The sequence below is a fragment of the Cyprinus carpio genome, chromosome B10 (genome assembly GCF_018340385.1).
Source record: "Cyprinus carpio isolate SPL01 chromosome B10, ASM1834038v1, whole genome shotgun sequence".
In the NCBI taxonomy this organism is placed as follows: domain Eukaryota; kingdom Metazoa; phylum Chordata; class Actinopteri; order Cypriniformes; family Cyprinidae; genus Cyprinus; species Cyprinus carpio.
The window spans coordinates 11,071,512-11,087,575 of NC_056606.1; the positions used below are offsets into that span (position 1 = coordinate 11,071,512).

General features: G+C 37.6%; 1 protein-coding gene across 5 annotated transcripts in view; it reads right to left on the minus strand.

Moving 5' to 3' along the window:
- Positions 1-818: 818 nt before the first annotated feature.
- LOC122138691 (cell adhesion molecule 2-like) overlaps positions 819-16,064 on the minus strand; it is a 405,589-nt gene continuing 390,343 nt past the window's right edge. For all 5 annotated transcript variants that reach the window (XM_042732490.1, XM_042732491.1, XM_042732494.1 and 2 more), the window contains 2 exons: positions 6,054-6,173; positions 819-5,263 (listed from right to left, as the gene is read on the minus strand). In XM_042732490.1, the coding sequence (XP_042588424.1) occupies positions 5,145-5,263; positions 6,054-6,173 (239 nt within the window). In that variant the 3' untranslated portion in view covers positions 819-5,144. The remainder of the gene's footprint in view (positions 5,264-6,053; positions 6,174-16,064) is intronic.

Sequence of the window (16,064 nt, forward strand, 5' to 3'; positions counted from 1 at the left end):
GGTGGCTGATTACTAGTGTGTTGCTAAGCATGTCATTGCTTGTTGCTAAGGTATCCTAGGAGGTTGGTAAGGTGCTGATAGGCAGTTGTGTGTGGTGGCTTATTACTAGGGTGTTGCTAAGCATGTCATTGCTTGTTGCTAAGATTTCCTAGGGTGTTGCTAGGGTCCTGACAGGTAGTTATGTGTGGTTGCTTGTTATTGGGGGTGTTGCTAAGCATGTCATTGCTTGTTGCTAAGATTTCCTAGGGTGTTGCTAGGGTCCTGACAGGCAGTTATGTGTGGTGGTTTGTTAGTAGGGTGTTGCTAAGCATGTCATTGCTTGTTGCTAAGATTTCCTAGGGTGTTGCTAGGGTCCTGACAGGCAGTTATGTGTGGTGGTTTGTTATTAGGGTGTTGCTAAGCATGTCATTGCTTGTTGCTAAGATTTCCTAGTGTGTTGCTAGGGTCCTGACAGGTAGTTATGTGTGGTGGTTTGTTACTAGGGTGTTGCTAAGCATGTCATTGCTTGTTGCTAAGATTTCCTAGGGTGTTGCTAGGGTCCTGACAGGCAGTTATGTGTGGTGGTTTGTTAGTAGGGTGTTGCTAAGCATGTCATTGCTTGTTGCTAAGATTTCCTAGTGTGTTGCTAGGGTCCTGACAGGCAGTTATGTGTGGTGGTTTGTTAGTAGGGTGTTGCTAAGCAGGTAATTGTTAGGTTGTTCTAAATGGATGCTTGATCTTACTTTGGTTGTGCAGATACTGTATATGGACAGACAGTAAAAAAAGGAGAAAATCCAGATTAATTGTATAGTGTTTAGACAGTAAGAAGAACAGACAGGAAATTTTGGCATTTATTTATTTAACAATTTCATTCCATACATGTGAATTAGGCTTAAAATCGAATTTCGAACCAAATGAATCAATACACCAAGGAACACATTAAAAAAAAGAAAAGAAACCAAATGAGGCGTTTTCATTTCTGCTTGCTACAAGAAGCACAAACCCTTTGTGTTCTGAAGCCACTATCGTTTCAAGAGCTAGGGAGGCCGTTTCGCTTAAAAACCAGGTACTCAATCTACCAGTGCACTGTATGCTTCCCACTACATCTGCTTCACTGGCACGCAGAAGAGTTTTGCAATGTGAGAGGAACATGATGAAATTTAAGTAGCGTTTGTCTGTTTATCGTTTACATTTGAACTACAGACGTTTCTGGAATTGTGTGTATTGTGTCATCGTCGATGCAGCTAATTCTAGCAAGGTCATGCGAAAAACTGTGAAAACAGCATTTCCTTCAAACTGTATGATCTTGACCTACTTGTAGCGTGTCCTTACTACGACAACTGCCCTCTTAGTGTAACACATTTACAAGCTAAATTAGAGTGCATCTATTTCTGGTCTAAATCTTGCAATGGATCGTTGCAGCAACTGGACAGCTTTGCTTTATTATGAAAATGTGATTAAACAATATACAGCTTGTGTGATGTGAATTGGAAACAAGCATATAAACACACTGGCATGAGCATTAAATAAACAGATATTAGAGATATTAGTGTGATTATAAGGATGTTTAAAACGCAGCATGATTGAACAAATAGAAATAAATTGGTATGAGGTACCTGTATGTGTTAAAAAAGAAAGAAAAACGCTCCATACCTGAGATGCAAAAAATGCAGTGGATTAAAATAATGTAACTGGGTGACATAAATGAACATTTTTGATTAACGGTGTTATAGTTTCTGTTCTAGCCAGTTTGTTAAAAAGACTCTTTGCTAGATGTTTTTAATACACAGATTCTTTTATTTCAGTGTATGAAATATTTTGAACTCCAAACCTGTTTTAGGAAAGGAAAGTTGATCAGAGTGAATGCTTTTTACTTTTTCACATTTCACTGTGATCATAAATGGTGCAGTTTAGGGAGGCTTTCATTATTCTGCCAACAAAATCTGCTTGCTAATTGGTATAGTCTATATTTTTATAGTATGTCAGGAGGAGAAATAACCCAGGTGCATTTTATTTAAACATATGGAACCTTTTTTTTCTTTTTTTTTTTTTCCAAAATCATGTCTGTATCCACAACATAGTGAAACAGCAGTTGTAGATGCAGTCACTTGCAGGCTCTCAAAAATGTTTCTAGCTGACAAAATTTGACCTCTGTTTCTAAAACCTAGTGAGCTGCCTACAGAGGGAACATTGTTGCTCTTACGGAATCTCATAAGTGACCAATTCAAATTAACATACCATAACTGATTTCAGTGTAGCTTGCTGTTAGCATGTTTGTATGGTCTGTATTTTCATAATCACAATCTTTCCATACCAGCTATATTAAATATACTGGGGAAATTAAAACACTGAATAAATTCTCGTTTTTATCCAAGACTCTAAATCCAAACATTTTAGGCAGTCACTTTAGTTATGAACCCTTTGTAAATTCCACTGCAGTCACTAGCTGAAACAAAAAACATCAAACTGGAAATGTGTAGGTGCATTAAAAACGTGAATACGAGGTGACAATATAACATGCAATTTATAAAGGCGAGTTTGAAGGAAAAGAAACAACCAGGCATTGGGTGACCAGTCATCGCTGAAACAAAACAGCACGAAGCTCCCACTACAAACACAAAGGCAATTATGGTGGAAAAAGAAGCTGATTTATTTGTTCTTAGAAATGTTGAGTATGTCCTGTAACGGGTCAAAATCTGAGCAAGTGGATATGTTTTCTTGATAATAGCATGTGATTTACTGACCACAAAGGCAGCATTAGGTCAGTCTCACAATCAGACAGACAAGTACCAAACATTGTTAGCAGTTATTATGTCAGAAAGACAGCTTTCAGCCAATCCACATAAAGAGAGAGGAAGTAGAAGGAAAAGAGAAATAAATTAATGGTAATTGTGGCTTGAGTAGCATGTCAGCGGTTATGATTCATTTCATAAGGCTTAAAGTTTTTTTTTGTGCACTGATAAATGGTTTGGCCTTCAGAAGTATGTAATCTGACTGATAACACAAAGCCCAGTAAATCTGTCAAAGGATACCATATTCCTAGCCATTAATATATTCACACATATTAGGGATACATGTGACGAGACAATCACATTTGAGTAACATACTTGTATATGGAAGTGATACGTGTTATTGTGGTGCATTATGACCAAAATGCTAAAATTTAAAGCTTGACCATCTGTAGGTTTGAAAAGCTTTGATATGTGAGAATGAAGACGGACTGCGAAAGCAAGTATGAACACTAATCGTCATCATTTACAGGAAACGAACATCAGGTGAAGGTGATTTAAAAGTCTCCCATTCAACAAACACATAGCGTTGCTGTTTCATTAATTGTTCCACTGCTGTCACAAATGCTGTCAAACTCATTGAGTGGTTTTCAGCTAAGCGAAATGAAATAATTTACATTGTGAGTCGAACAAAAACATTCCTTCAAAAATGTTTTCCCAAAATGTGATACTTGTACAGTATATACACGCCTTGAGCTAAAGCAGTTTCTGAAGTTGTTGAGAATCTTTTATTGACAAATAGGATGAAAAAATTAACGATTTTCCCCCACCAATATTTAGATCAGCTAATATACAAACTTGTTGGAATTAGGGATCCCAAAGGCTAACCACAATTTTCACTAGTTACCACATTTAGCAGATATATTATACAGCCTTAGCAAGGTTCTCTATTCTTCATAGAAATCAACAAAAGAACAGAAAAAGAGACCGTCATTTCAAAAACACTCCCAAACATTAACATAACCTGTGACTTCAGTAAGCTTAAAGCGTACTGGAGTCCAGTTTGGGCAATGAAAGTTAGTTCTTTTTACTTCACGATTGCTGTATTAGACTGATGTTGATGAGAGTCATTTGTGCTTATTTTTTGATTGGCCAAAACCTCACACTGTAAAATGAGTGATACACATGGGCAACGTTCTGTCAACGTTATTATAATGTTTAGGTTTGCATAAAATGTTTTTGGGATCTTTAATAAACTGTATATATATCTGACCAGTGATGTGCAGGTTTAAGAGCATTGAAATAGTTGGACACTACTTGATTTTGTCAAATATCACTATGTGAAATGTCTTGCGTTCGGCACAACGGTAGTGTAAACAGCTGAAAGGATGATATATTCGTGGATCTGTTGTAATGAAAATGCTGTGTACGGGGGCTGATCAGTGCAGGAATAGACAGACTGCTGCAGAACCTAGCAGTGAAGATGCAGCATCATACTACACAAACACACAACTGGGCTTGTTCTTTCTTTCTTTGCCTGGTTGCTAATTCACTAGCCTGCTATGGTTTATTTGGTGACCAGAGTTGGTAAACCTAACAGTTTCAACTAATTTAAAAATACAAGGTGATTTTCGGTGGAACACACTGAGACCTTCTGTGAAGCTATTCATTTACGTACCAATATCTACAGTTTAAGTACAAAATACTGATTTTAGCCATAGTGTGAGCTGTCGGTTTCACATCATGTAATGGTAATTTGGAAAATGGAGCTTCGCTACGTACTGATAACATTATTAACACCTAAAAATCTGTAGAATAAAAAGGGAACCTCCCTCACTCCAAGTCTGAGTATATTTTTACTACTGTACATCATTTTTTTTTGGGAGGGAGAAACATCACAATAAATGGATTCAGCATGAATCACAACCAAAATCAAAGTAGAAATTATTTAAAAAAAAAAAAGTAACAGAGCACAAAACATTTTTAAAAATCATAATGCTGAAGATAAAAAGCAAGCAACCAATCAGAGGCCTGACAAACATGAAGGCATTGACTGAACTCAGTGGACATCTGTATATTTAGGCACTGTGAGAGGATGAAGGGCGAGTCCTTACTGAAAAATGGCTGCAGATTATTTTCTTTTTTTACATATTTGGAGACTTTTTTCGTACTACTTTGGGGTGTTTTACAGCTATTTAATGATTACAAAAGGTGACATCTTCAGCAAATAAATTGCTCGTAAGAAGTAGGAAGCGAGCTGTTATCGAAAAAAGCAAAAGAAATCCAAACTGAAATGAAAAACAACAAACTGAATGAAATAGAAGGGTGAGAAGAAGCTTCCGCCGTTGTCTGAAGAAGTTCCTACACGGTGCAGGGACGGAGGGAAGGAACGAGAGGAGAGAGAGAGAGAGAGAGGAGCGCAGTGCCACTTGCAGTCTAAATGAAATACTCTTTCTTTTCTTCTGCGTGTGCGTGGTTGCCGTCAGCATTGATGATGGCTGTGTCTGCGTCTGGGGCGTCATCCGCTCCTTTGGCCTCGTTTGTCAAATACGTGCCTGAAAAACACACACAAGGTCTTGATTTGAAGAATTTTTTTTAAATGTCACTGCAACTTTACAATACCTATTTATGTGGACTCTGGTAAAAAAAGGGAAACTAATAAGGTGCTGGAAACTTCAAAATGGCAATTCTATGTAAGAGAATACAAAGTCCAAAAGTCTGAGACCACTTGTGAAAATGCAAATCATTTTTATGCACTACCAGTCAACAGTTTGCAATAATTTAGATTTCTCAATGTCTCTAAAAGAAGTATCTCATGCTCACCAAGGCTGCAATTATTTGATTAAATTACAGTAAAACAGTGATATTGTGAAATATTATTACATTTAAAAGAACTGTTTTCTATTTTAATATATTTTAAAATGTCATTTATTCCTGTTATAGTAAAGCTGAATTTTCAGCAGCAATTATGCTAGTCTTCAGTGTCACATGATTATTCAGAAATCATTCTAATATGCTGATATACTAATATTCAAGTGTATATAATCATTATATTTAATACTAATAATGTATATAAAATGTTTAACTTTTATTTATTATTTTATTAAAATTTTTATAAATATCTTTTGTTTTCTTTAAAGAATATTATATAACATCACAATGTCTCAGTATTTTTTTGCCCCTATTTTTCATTCAATTCATTTTACAAAAATTCTTATGTCTTAAATGATTCAAAATACTGTTTATTTACAGGTTTTTAATCACAGGTGAAGCCCATTATAGATGATGATGTATTTTTGAGTATTACTGTGTCTACATTTTACAGAAATTTAAGAAAAATCTTACCTTTATGTCGTGCCAAGTAGCGTCCCAATACAATAATTAAGCACAAAGTTGCAAAGACGACAACAGCGACAATTCCACCAATCAGAGCATGGTCTGGCGGGCCTGGCAGGGCATTAGGATCTGTAAGAGAGAGAAAGAAGAGGAGAAAATGTAGTTGTTAACCTTTCTCATTTCATCATACTTTTTTTTTTTTTTTTTTTTCGAAACATCAGAAGGTTGACAACAAATATTTTAGACTAAAGCTTTAGCCCTCTCCTGGTCAAGGAGTTTAAAGTCTGTCTGAACTGACAGGTCGAGCCATATGGTGGTCTGACAGGGATCTATGCATGCCTAGAATGAAAGTAAAGAGGAAGACATGGGCCACAACAAACACTGTGTCGTCAGCTGCTCGTAACTAACAAACATACACTACATGGTCAAAAGTTGTTTGAGAAGGGTCACAAATTTCCTAGAGGACCGTCTTTACAGAAGCTGCTGAGGAAGGTCAGTAGTTTTGAGATGTAATGCTTAACATGCATATACATATTGGTGAGGTATTTGGGTATCTATCTACTGTACTTTTTTGCATACAGTCGTAAAAATAACAGTTCCAAAATATTTTTTTTTCAATGCCATAGAATAACTATTCTTTTCAATGAACAGTTTTTAATTAAAAGAAAAAAAAATCAGTGTAAAGATTTTAAAAATCTAAAGAAACTTTTTTCCACTATTTGGAAAGTAAGATGTTAAACGTTCTTCATGGAACCATAAGGGGCTTTTGCACCGGAAGAACATTATCATAGCTCTTAGAACACTTTGTGGAAGTACACGGTTTTTGATGTGCTTGTGCTGCAGGAGCTAGGAATACATTTTGTTTAGAGTAGGGTCTAAAACAGTTCTATAGGAAGTATCAGTGATGTAAGTGTACGCTGATTGGCCAAACTCATACGAAACACCGGTTACATTTTTTAAAAATCACGAGTAAAAACATTTACTCTGATAACGGCATTTACCTTTTATATGTAACACTGCAAGTTGTCATAGGAGATTTAGTCAGATTTTCATGCTCTTTCAATCACGTAAATTGTGCGTTTACATTCCATCTCCGTTATCACGAAACCTACCATGCTGGGTTGTTCTTAGAATTCAGTTCCTAGAATTATGTGGTGCGAAAGCCCCTATAGATACCCAAAACAAAAACTTTATTTTTACAGAGTAGAATAAAGCTCTTGGTTACAGAAGACAAGACCTGCTGTACAAATCGTAGGCTACTTCATTTCATCCCCGACCAGACAATGCTTTTGAACCTCCAAGAGTATTGTTAATTTATAAGATGGGTTCGTCTCCTTTCTCTCTCTGAGCTGTGGTTCTTTATTATGTCCCCTGCTTAGTGCCATTTGGAGTGGTATATTATAATTGACAGCATGTGTTGCATCTGCCACAGCGTGTGTGTTTAATCCGGGCTGTGCTTTGTGCTGCAGGAGCTTCCTAACCACTGCATGCAATTACTGTATCAGCCGTACAAAGCTGGGATAAACTCAGGGCCAGAGAGGCATTCAAACAGTCCATCAGCTCTCATTTCGGTAATGGAGAATCCCACCTCAGATCGACATCGTCTGGGCTCGCCAGCTCCAGATCCCTCTGACTGACATCTCATAGACTGGCTGTTTTTTTTCGCTCTCTCTCAATAATAGCATTTCTTCTCTTTGTTGTGTTTACAGGAAGAGTATAAAAACCTACAAGCTGCATCTGACTTCCCTGTGACAATCAATCACAATAAAAAAAACAAAATATGTGCAGATCTCTATCACCCTTTTAGTGGCTCGCTGAAATATGAAATGTTGAATGGCTACTCGTATTTGACAGGCGCATGTTTCTGAATTTCCAACGGTGAAAGGCTGTGGTATTAAACTCTCTCAATTTTTATGACATCAATAAATCAAACTTAAGTCCCAAAAAGTATCACCACTACGGGTGTGTGTGACTTTAGTTCAGCTATCAAACAGCCTCACCTTTATGCCTCTTCAACCAGAGTTTTCACACCGAACTCTAGTTCTCAGTAAACAAAACAAGCTCTTGGCACTGCTATTCTAAATATCAGTACTGTGTTCAGACACTTTTGTCCCTGAACATTAGACTGTGAATCTCAAGTACATCCCTCAGTGTTGTGATAATTAGCCCTTCTCTGTCCTCGCTCTATTTTTATGAACACACAGTGGGGTTGCCGTGCTGAGTGTCGTCCTATAGGGCGACTCCATTGACACCGTGAGAGGCCTGGTAATCTCTAACTATATTAAGGATCATTTCTACAGTTAGAGAGAAGGAGTTACATAGTTCGTTCCATTAGCCAAAGCAAAACAAGAGTAGCATGTAGCTCCAGATCTCACACTTTCCCAGTGTGTGAATTATACAATGACTTTCAGAGGGGGTGGGTCAACTTTTATAGGATTTTAAAATACTTTTTAAAAGTCATTTTCAACTTTTTGAGGTCAGTGGAGGTGTTATGCAACTCGTATTGTCTATATCTTGCAATGAAGTGATAATGAAAAAGGGGGAAATGTCACAAATGAAAAGGTCTAATGTAAAGAAAACACCACATTTTTTCCTGCATAATCATGCAACTTAACTAATATATACAGTGTATATGTGTGGGTTTTTGTGTGTGTGTGTGTAAATGATAAAAGTCTACTAGGGTCAGTTTACTTTTTTAATTTTCAGGGTGTAAACTTTTAAGGTTTGTCTTATGCAACCTGTATTGTCTTGTGGTATCCCAGTGTCATAACCACTTGTAATATTTATGTAATAGGATAAAAAGGGGGGAAAACAGAAATTTAAATCTGACCAATTTTAACCACCATCTAATTTTAAGAAAATGCCACAAATCAAAAACTGTCATTTTAAGAAAACTCTAAAATAATCATGCTACTTAATCATTAAAAAAAAAATCTTTTTAAAAACAAATTTTATGTAGTGTTCAAAATCCTCTAGTGTCGAACATCTGAAGAAACGTTCCTCATATAAATATATACAAATAAAACTATTTGGATATGTACTTTATGGTTATTCATTTTGACTTCCTTAAGGTTGAGTTCAAGCTTTAACTTCTTCCCCAAACCCCTTGCAGTTTGCACCCTGCACTTAGCTTACTATTTCTCTTTCTTAGCTTCTCATTTTCAGTCCTTGTGCACCGCACACAGGCTTAACTCATCAGAGCGTTTGTCCTTAGACACGCAATGGGCTTAACATAGCGGGATCCACCAGCAGAGAAGTGATATGTTTCCTCTCCCCCAGCACACATTATCTTTTAATAAGGCCTGCGACAGTCCTTCCCTTATGATTTAATATTGAAGCACTGCATGCACATTCCTATTTTAATATTCATAATTTCTTCCCCTGGCCCCTGCATTGTGTTGTTCTGGCAAATGCAACAAATTAACGGCAGTGAAACCACACTGATCTGATGGTGTGGGATATAAACTCGCCAGCGGCGCATCTGAGAAGAGGCTTTCAATCCAGCAGCGGCTAAACAACGATGAAAACAGCAAAAGCACCCAGCCCGCACGAACCCCTGCGGTCACATGAATTCTTAAAGGAAACGGTTTCAGAGGAGAAACATGCAGGAAGCATTCTTTTAACAAATCCACATGGCAGGGGTTACGAACAGGCCTCGGGGGGCAGGAGCAGCGGGGCGGCTATGTTGCGCTCTTTTCGGGATGACATTTCAAGGTGAGCGTTACCATTAACTCCACATGCTAATTCGGGAGACTGGGACATGCTGTCTGGGAGATTACTTTTACAGTAATCTCTGCGATATTTGTATAAATGCCTTAAAGGGAGACAGTGAGAGTGGTAAAGTGAATGTAGGAAAGCGAACGTCAACGCTTCGGTGATCTTCTTTACATCAGTGACTATTGAAGGACAGTGACAGAGAAAGTGCTGAACTGGAAAGCTTCACCTTCATGGTACAATCGAACACTGGAAATTAACATTTACGGGGCGACTGCTGATGTGCTTCCAAACTGAAAGGTGCAGAAAGACGGTTGGCCTACCGAAAGAATTGTAACATATCAAACTGCCGCCCTCTATGAGGAAGGCAAATTCAATGGAACCCTCCCAATAAATCACCTAATATGAAAACCCTGCACAAGCTATTCAATGGCATTTATGATTTGATTGCTGTACGCATGATTTGCTCTGATCTTGGATTCAAATGTTCCTCCACAATCAACCAGAAGCAAACCAAATTACGCATAAATTGTAAAATGCAGTGGAATGGAAAGATAGTGTTATTAACCAAATTATGAGTTTAAGTGTGAGCTCATTAGACTTGATTAGAAACTCTGCTGGATATTAAGCTGTTTACCATGAGATACATCAACATTAGTCCTCTGTGTCTAGAACATCTGCAAACCTCCACATTTAAAAGGGTTATTTACAAATGTGTGCCTCAGAATAAGGTTTATTTTTTTTGCTCATATATTTTAATATTTTAGAGATTTTTATTTGCAAATTTTTAATTTTCTCCTGTTTAACGTAACATGCAGTGATGACTATAAATAAGCCATTTCTAGTTACATTGTAACCAGTAGTGTGACTTTTAGGTGGGAATATCAGACAGAGTAACTTTAACCCTTTTTCACTTCCATTTGGTGACTCCATTTGCACAGAAATTGCACACTTCACTTTCAAATATATATAAAAGTGTATATTAAAGGGATAATTCACCCAAAAATGAGAATTCTGTCATTAATTACTCACCCTCATGTCCTTCCTACCCATAAGACTTTTGTTCATCTTCAGAACACAAATTAAGATATTTTTGATGAAATCCAAGAGCTTTCTGACCCTGCATAGACAGCAACACAACTACCACATTCACACCCAGAAAGGTAGTGAGGACATCATTAAAATAGTCCATGTGACATCAGTGGTTCAACTGTAATTTTATGAAGCTATGAGAATGCTTTTTGTGAGCAAAGAACACAAAAATAGCAACTTTATTCAACAATTTCTTCTCTTCCGTGTGGATGGTCTGTCAGAAACAGAAGATTGATGCTGACTTATTTTAGGATGAACGCGCTATACTCCATATGAAAATGTGGATGGGTTTTGTGGACAAAAAGCATTTTTCTCCACTGATGAGAAACTGCCTTTGAGATGAATGGGAATTCTAACAGATGGCTTTCTCTAGGTATTATAGACCTTCTTAGGATCCGAAAGCCTGCAGAAACAGGTTAATAAAACATCCTACAATTATTTTATGAGTATTTTACAGTCTCTTGAACAATCTAAAAGCGTAGCTTTGGCTGATTTCCCAGTTAATGGGCACTACAGTGTCATTTCTTTCTAGGAAGGCATATGAATATTCTGCCTCAGACTTGAAGATCCTATAGTTCCTGTTCTCTTTCTGCATGTGCAGGCTCACTTCTCTTCATGACACTCCGGCAGCAGTAAAAGCCAGCCAATTAAATAATATTAGATGTCACTAGGACTCTGTAAATATATAAATAAAGATAAATAATGGCTTAATGCATTGTTTAGTAAGTCAATTATTCCCCTTTTTCTGCTGAGAATGAACATTTGACAATTGGGTCTAATGGAAAACTGTTACCAGGAATAAAAAGAGGCTGTTATATTTAAGCTGTGTGGCCCTCATGAGGGCCCAATCTAGGAAAAACACATTAAACATTTAAATCAACCATTCCATCCACTCACCATCCATGCAGGAAAGAGAAAATAGCTAAATGCTCCTTGTCTTTCATATCCCTTTGCCCAGCACAGCAACCTCTTAAATGACCTGTAAGTCTTTAGAGGGCTGATTTACATACCGGATGCTCTTGAGAGTTGATCTAATGCCAAATGAGGGCAAAGGCGGGCCGCTGAGTTGGTCAGCAGAGTTTAATTAGATTTTCAAAACAAATTACGGCTTCTAATTGTGGTTAAAAAAGTGTGTCTGGAGAGAGACAGAATGATTGAACCCAAATAGGGAGAAAAAAGAAAACAAATACAGGTGTTCTCCACTGAGAGGCACGAGCAGGCAAGTCATTGAATGATTTGGAGACTTTACACCGTAACATTCATAATTAGGCCATCGTGCTTCAGACTTGATCTGCAGTGAATGCTGGGAAATAGCGAGTGTTCATGTCAGCAAATTAAAGCAGCTCATGGCTTCCAGAGGATTACTTAAAGTGTCTCCTTTCCACGGAAACAAAATGAATGAAGAGAGTCTCATTCGTAATTCATATTCGGTGGCAGAGTTTAATGATTTTTCTTTTTTCCTTTCCTGTTATACTTTAAATTGTTACCATAAGTCTTCCCTCGACATGACTTAATGTGACAGATCATCAATAACCGCGCTGCGTGACCGAGGAAAAAGACCTTTGCATTACATTTTAATTCCTCCTGTGTTGTGTCATTTTCAGAAAGGAGAGAGAGGAGGGCGCTCAGGACTCCTTTTTCAATATTTAACTGACCCTCCAGGGACACGCAGCTGAAACTTTGACTTATCCATTTAAACAGAGCCGGCTTCTGCTGGTGTCCTCTGGCAGCCCCTCCGAGGAAATGCTTTTTCATTCTGGAACACACCTTTCTTGGAGTTCAAATCAATAATTCTGAGATGTTCATTGATATGAAGTTCAAAATCATTTTAATCCTTCTACTGAGAATAAGCAGCAGGATGAATGATTTCCAAGATGAAATTCTCTTTTGGTGAAAACCCTATTCGGGATTCGTTTTCTGGATATATGTCTCTAAAACAACTGTCTGTAATGTTTAGCATTAATTCATACAGGATAAGTAATGACTGTAAAAATCTCAGAGATGGACTGTGCCCAGGGGCACTGCAAATATTATATCTTTTTTAGATATCTTAAATTCCACTTTTTGGAGAGATAATAATTATATTTTAAGAGCTTTGCTGCTGGGCCAAGAAAGAAAATTGCAACTGGCTGCAATTTTGAAGACTTTTAGACCAAGCAGAAACCTCTATGTAAACGGTCATTTACTATGGCTACTGGTCACTTACCTGGTATTTAGCAAGGACAAACAGGACAGACATTAAAGTCACCTAATTAATATTCATAAGCCAAGCTTATAAGCTTATTTCCTAAACCCCTAGTTGTGCTTAGTGCTTTTATGCTTTGGCATCAACACAACTGACCTATCACTAAATGTTTTTCTCTGTGCTAAGTATGCAGGAAATATTAAACATGAGCATATATTTCAGGTTAACTGGCAAAAATCAGTCGCATTTCAGACAAAATGTAGCCAAACATCAATTGTATATTGTACTCATACATTTAAAAGTTGGGTATTTTTGCTATTATTATTCTTTTTGTTGTTAGGGAAAAAGGTTTTCAAAATGCTGAAATTTCCCTCCATCACTTTGTTTCAATCGTAAAACTACATGCTTGGGTACTCTTTTCACTTTGCTAAACAGAAATGGGTAACAAATGTCAAATGCATTAAGGAACAATATGAAATTCATTTTAAAGTTTTTTTTTTTTTTAAAGCATGCATGTGCAGAATGTTTTTTTTTTTTATATATAAGAAATCATCACGGCTACTTCGTCATTTTAATCATGCAGAATTGCCTTGTGATTCACACATTTGCAGCTACAAGCAGTCATGCGACTTGAAGAAATAACTCAAGAAACTCAAACGTGGCTCTAGACTTCTTGTAAAACACTAATTGGATGAACAAAGCTTTCCAGGGTGGTACATACTGCTTGCAGACCAGGAAAAAAAGTGTTGGAACTTGCAAATGACTCTCTGAGGAATGCTCATTTGTTTGCTTTTTACTGGGATTACAGCCCATGAACAAGGCCATATCCAGGCCACAACTGACAGGCGCACATCTGCCTAATACGCTCCTGTGGTGTGGCCGTGTTGAGTAATTGCTGGGTTTCTGGTCAACGCTTCAAGAAACATATGTTCCACTCCGCACTGTGAGACTCCTTGCGGGAGGCTAGTAGTCTCCCGCCATGTATAACGTGTCTTTTTGACAAAGGGTTTTGGAGGAATCCCCAGTGACCTACAGCGGAAATAATAGGACATAATTCGAAATAGTTTTTTTTTTCAAGCTAACATATTTCAAAGCTTCAAAAACTTCAGTACTTCCATGATAGCCCCTTCTCTGTTTATGTCCTGGAGTTAAATCCAATTAAGCCGGGTAATTCTTGGCAGACGCTGGACGAGTTTAAAAAGTTTTGTAATAATTTTGCAAAACTGCTGCGCTTTGTTGTCCTCTCTTTCATTTCTGGCCTTGGCTAATGAACCCAGACCCAGACCCTCCCTAAAACAGATAAATTTCTGCACTTTTCTCTCCCTGTCTAAAGACAAAAGGCATGACCAATCGTTATCCCTGTAAAAGTGTCTCCATGGGACAATAACGGCGCAGGGGTCTACGGCAGTGCGCTTTCATGCTTATTATGAAAAGTGAGCTGTAAATATTTTAAATTCTCAGCATCCCCGGTACTTTTTCAACCTTTCAGCTTCATAAGGTCACAGCTAATTTGCAAGCCATAAAAATACATTTGGCAGATTTAACAGGGACGGGAGACGCACTGATGGCATTGTCTGGGCCCCATGTTTCTTTGAGGAAGAGTTATTATTCCCATTAAGCCTGGCAGAACGATGAGGCCAGAAATTCGCCACTGGTACGCTCCCATTGATTGTGGGCAGGAGAATGAGCTGTTAATGCATTTAGAGAAATAAGATCTGTTAACACCGCAGACGTTCAGCATTACAAGCTTGGAGAGAACTCCTTTTCGACGGAGGGAATATGTGCGGTATTTCTTCACAAGTTGCTGATTCCATTCTGGTTTTAAAGGATAATTTCAGCATAACCTGGCATAAAACTGAGATATCTTCAGGAACAGGGACATACTGATGCTGGATAAACTTTAATCTTCTATCAAAGACAACAAAATCCCATTTTTAGTCTAAGTTATCCTCAAATTTAACCAAGTAAGCCACTTTGAAGAATGGAACCGTGAGGCACCATGATACAACATAAGCACAGCCTTTCTGTTTTTGTGTACAAACTTCCCTTAAAGTTGCACCAACAGGGCTGCGCCCCTCACAAGTCACACGAAAATAGGTAGACATTCAAATGACCTTATGGAGAGTCCATGGGGAGTGTGAAAATTTTTTGATACACCTTATAAATCACACTGTCTATATTTAGCTGAAACATTCATAAGCAAGAAACAAAACAGACCCTGATACCCCTGAGACTGGACGTTCACCGCAAGGGTCTAAAGAACACTTATGTCACATGGTACAGGTATGCCTACAGGCTTGGTATCAAGGCACTTAACTGATGGGGACTGTTTTTCAGACCCTCTAAAGATGCACAAACTTCAGGAGAGAATATAGTTAAGGTGAACCAAGTTGAATCTAATACAGATTGTCATGTACTGACCCCCAAAAGTTGTCCCAAACCCATATGCTGCCTGATGTTATGATATATGGCATGCTGTGAAAACTGCCTTGGATGCACAATTGTTTTGAGTCATAACTTTTAAGAGCTTCAGAGGAAGGGAAATTTAAAAAAAAATAGAAAAAGATTTTTTGAGGTTTTAAAACAAAGATCCTTAGAGTGTGTTTTACAAGAAAATATTGTTTTAGTGTTTCTACTTTAAAATAACTTTACATTTCTTTGTTATTATTTGTGAAACTTAGCAATTTTTGAGGGAAAATTGTTTTTATGTGTTTAATGGAAAGAAAATGATAGCATGCTGGTTTGAAATGACAAAAGTCTTGAGTAAACAATTAAAATTGTCATTTTTTTGTTGATTCATACCTTTAATAAGATGGGTTGAATGACACACAAAGGGCTCAAACTGTCACATCTGAGATGCTAGAAATCATAGTTAGAACAAATGGATGGTGGAAAGAAGAGATAGGAACTAAACAAGGACACACAAAGGTGCAGAGTGACTGTTACAAAAACACTCCAGATGTCCTTGGAGCTGCAGACTTGAGTCAGAGTAAACTGGCTTGGGGAAAAGAAAGAGAGGTATAGGGATG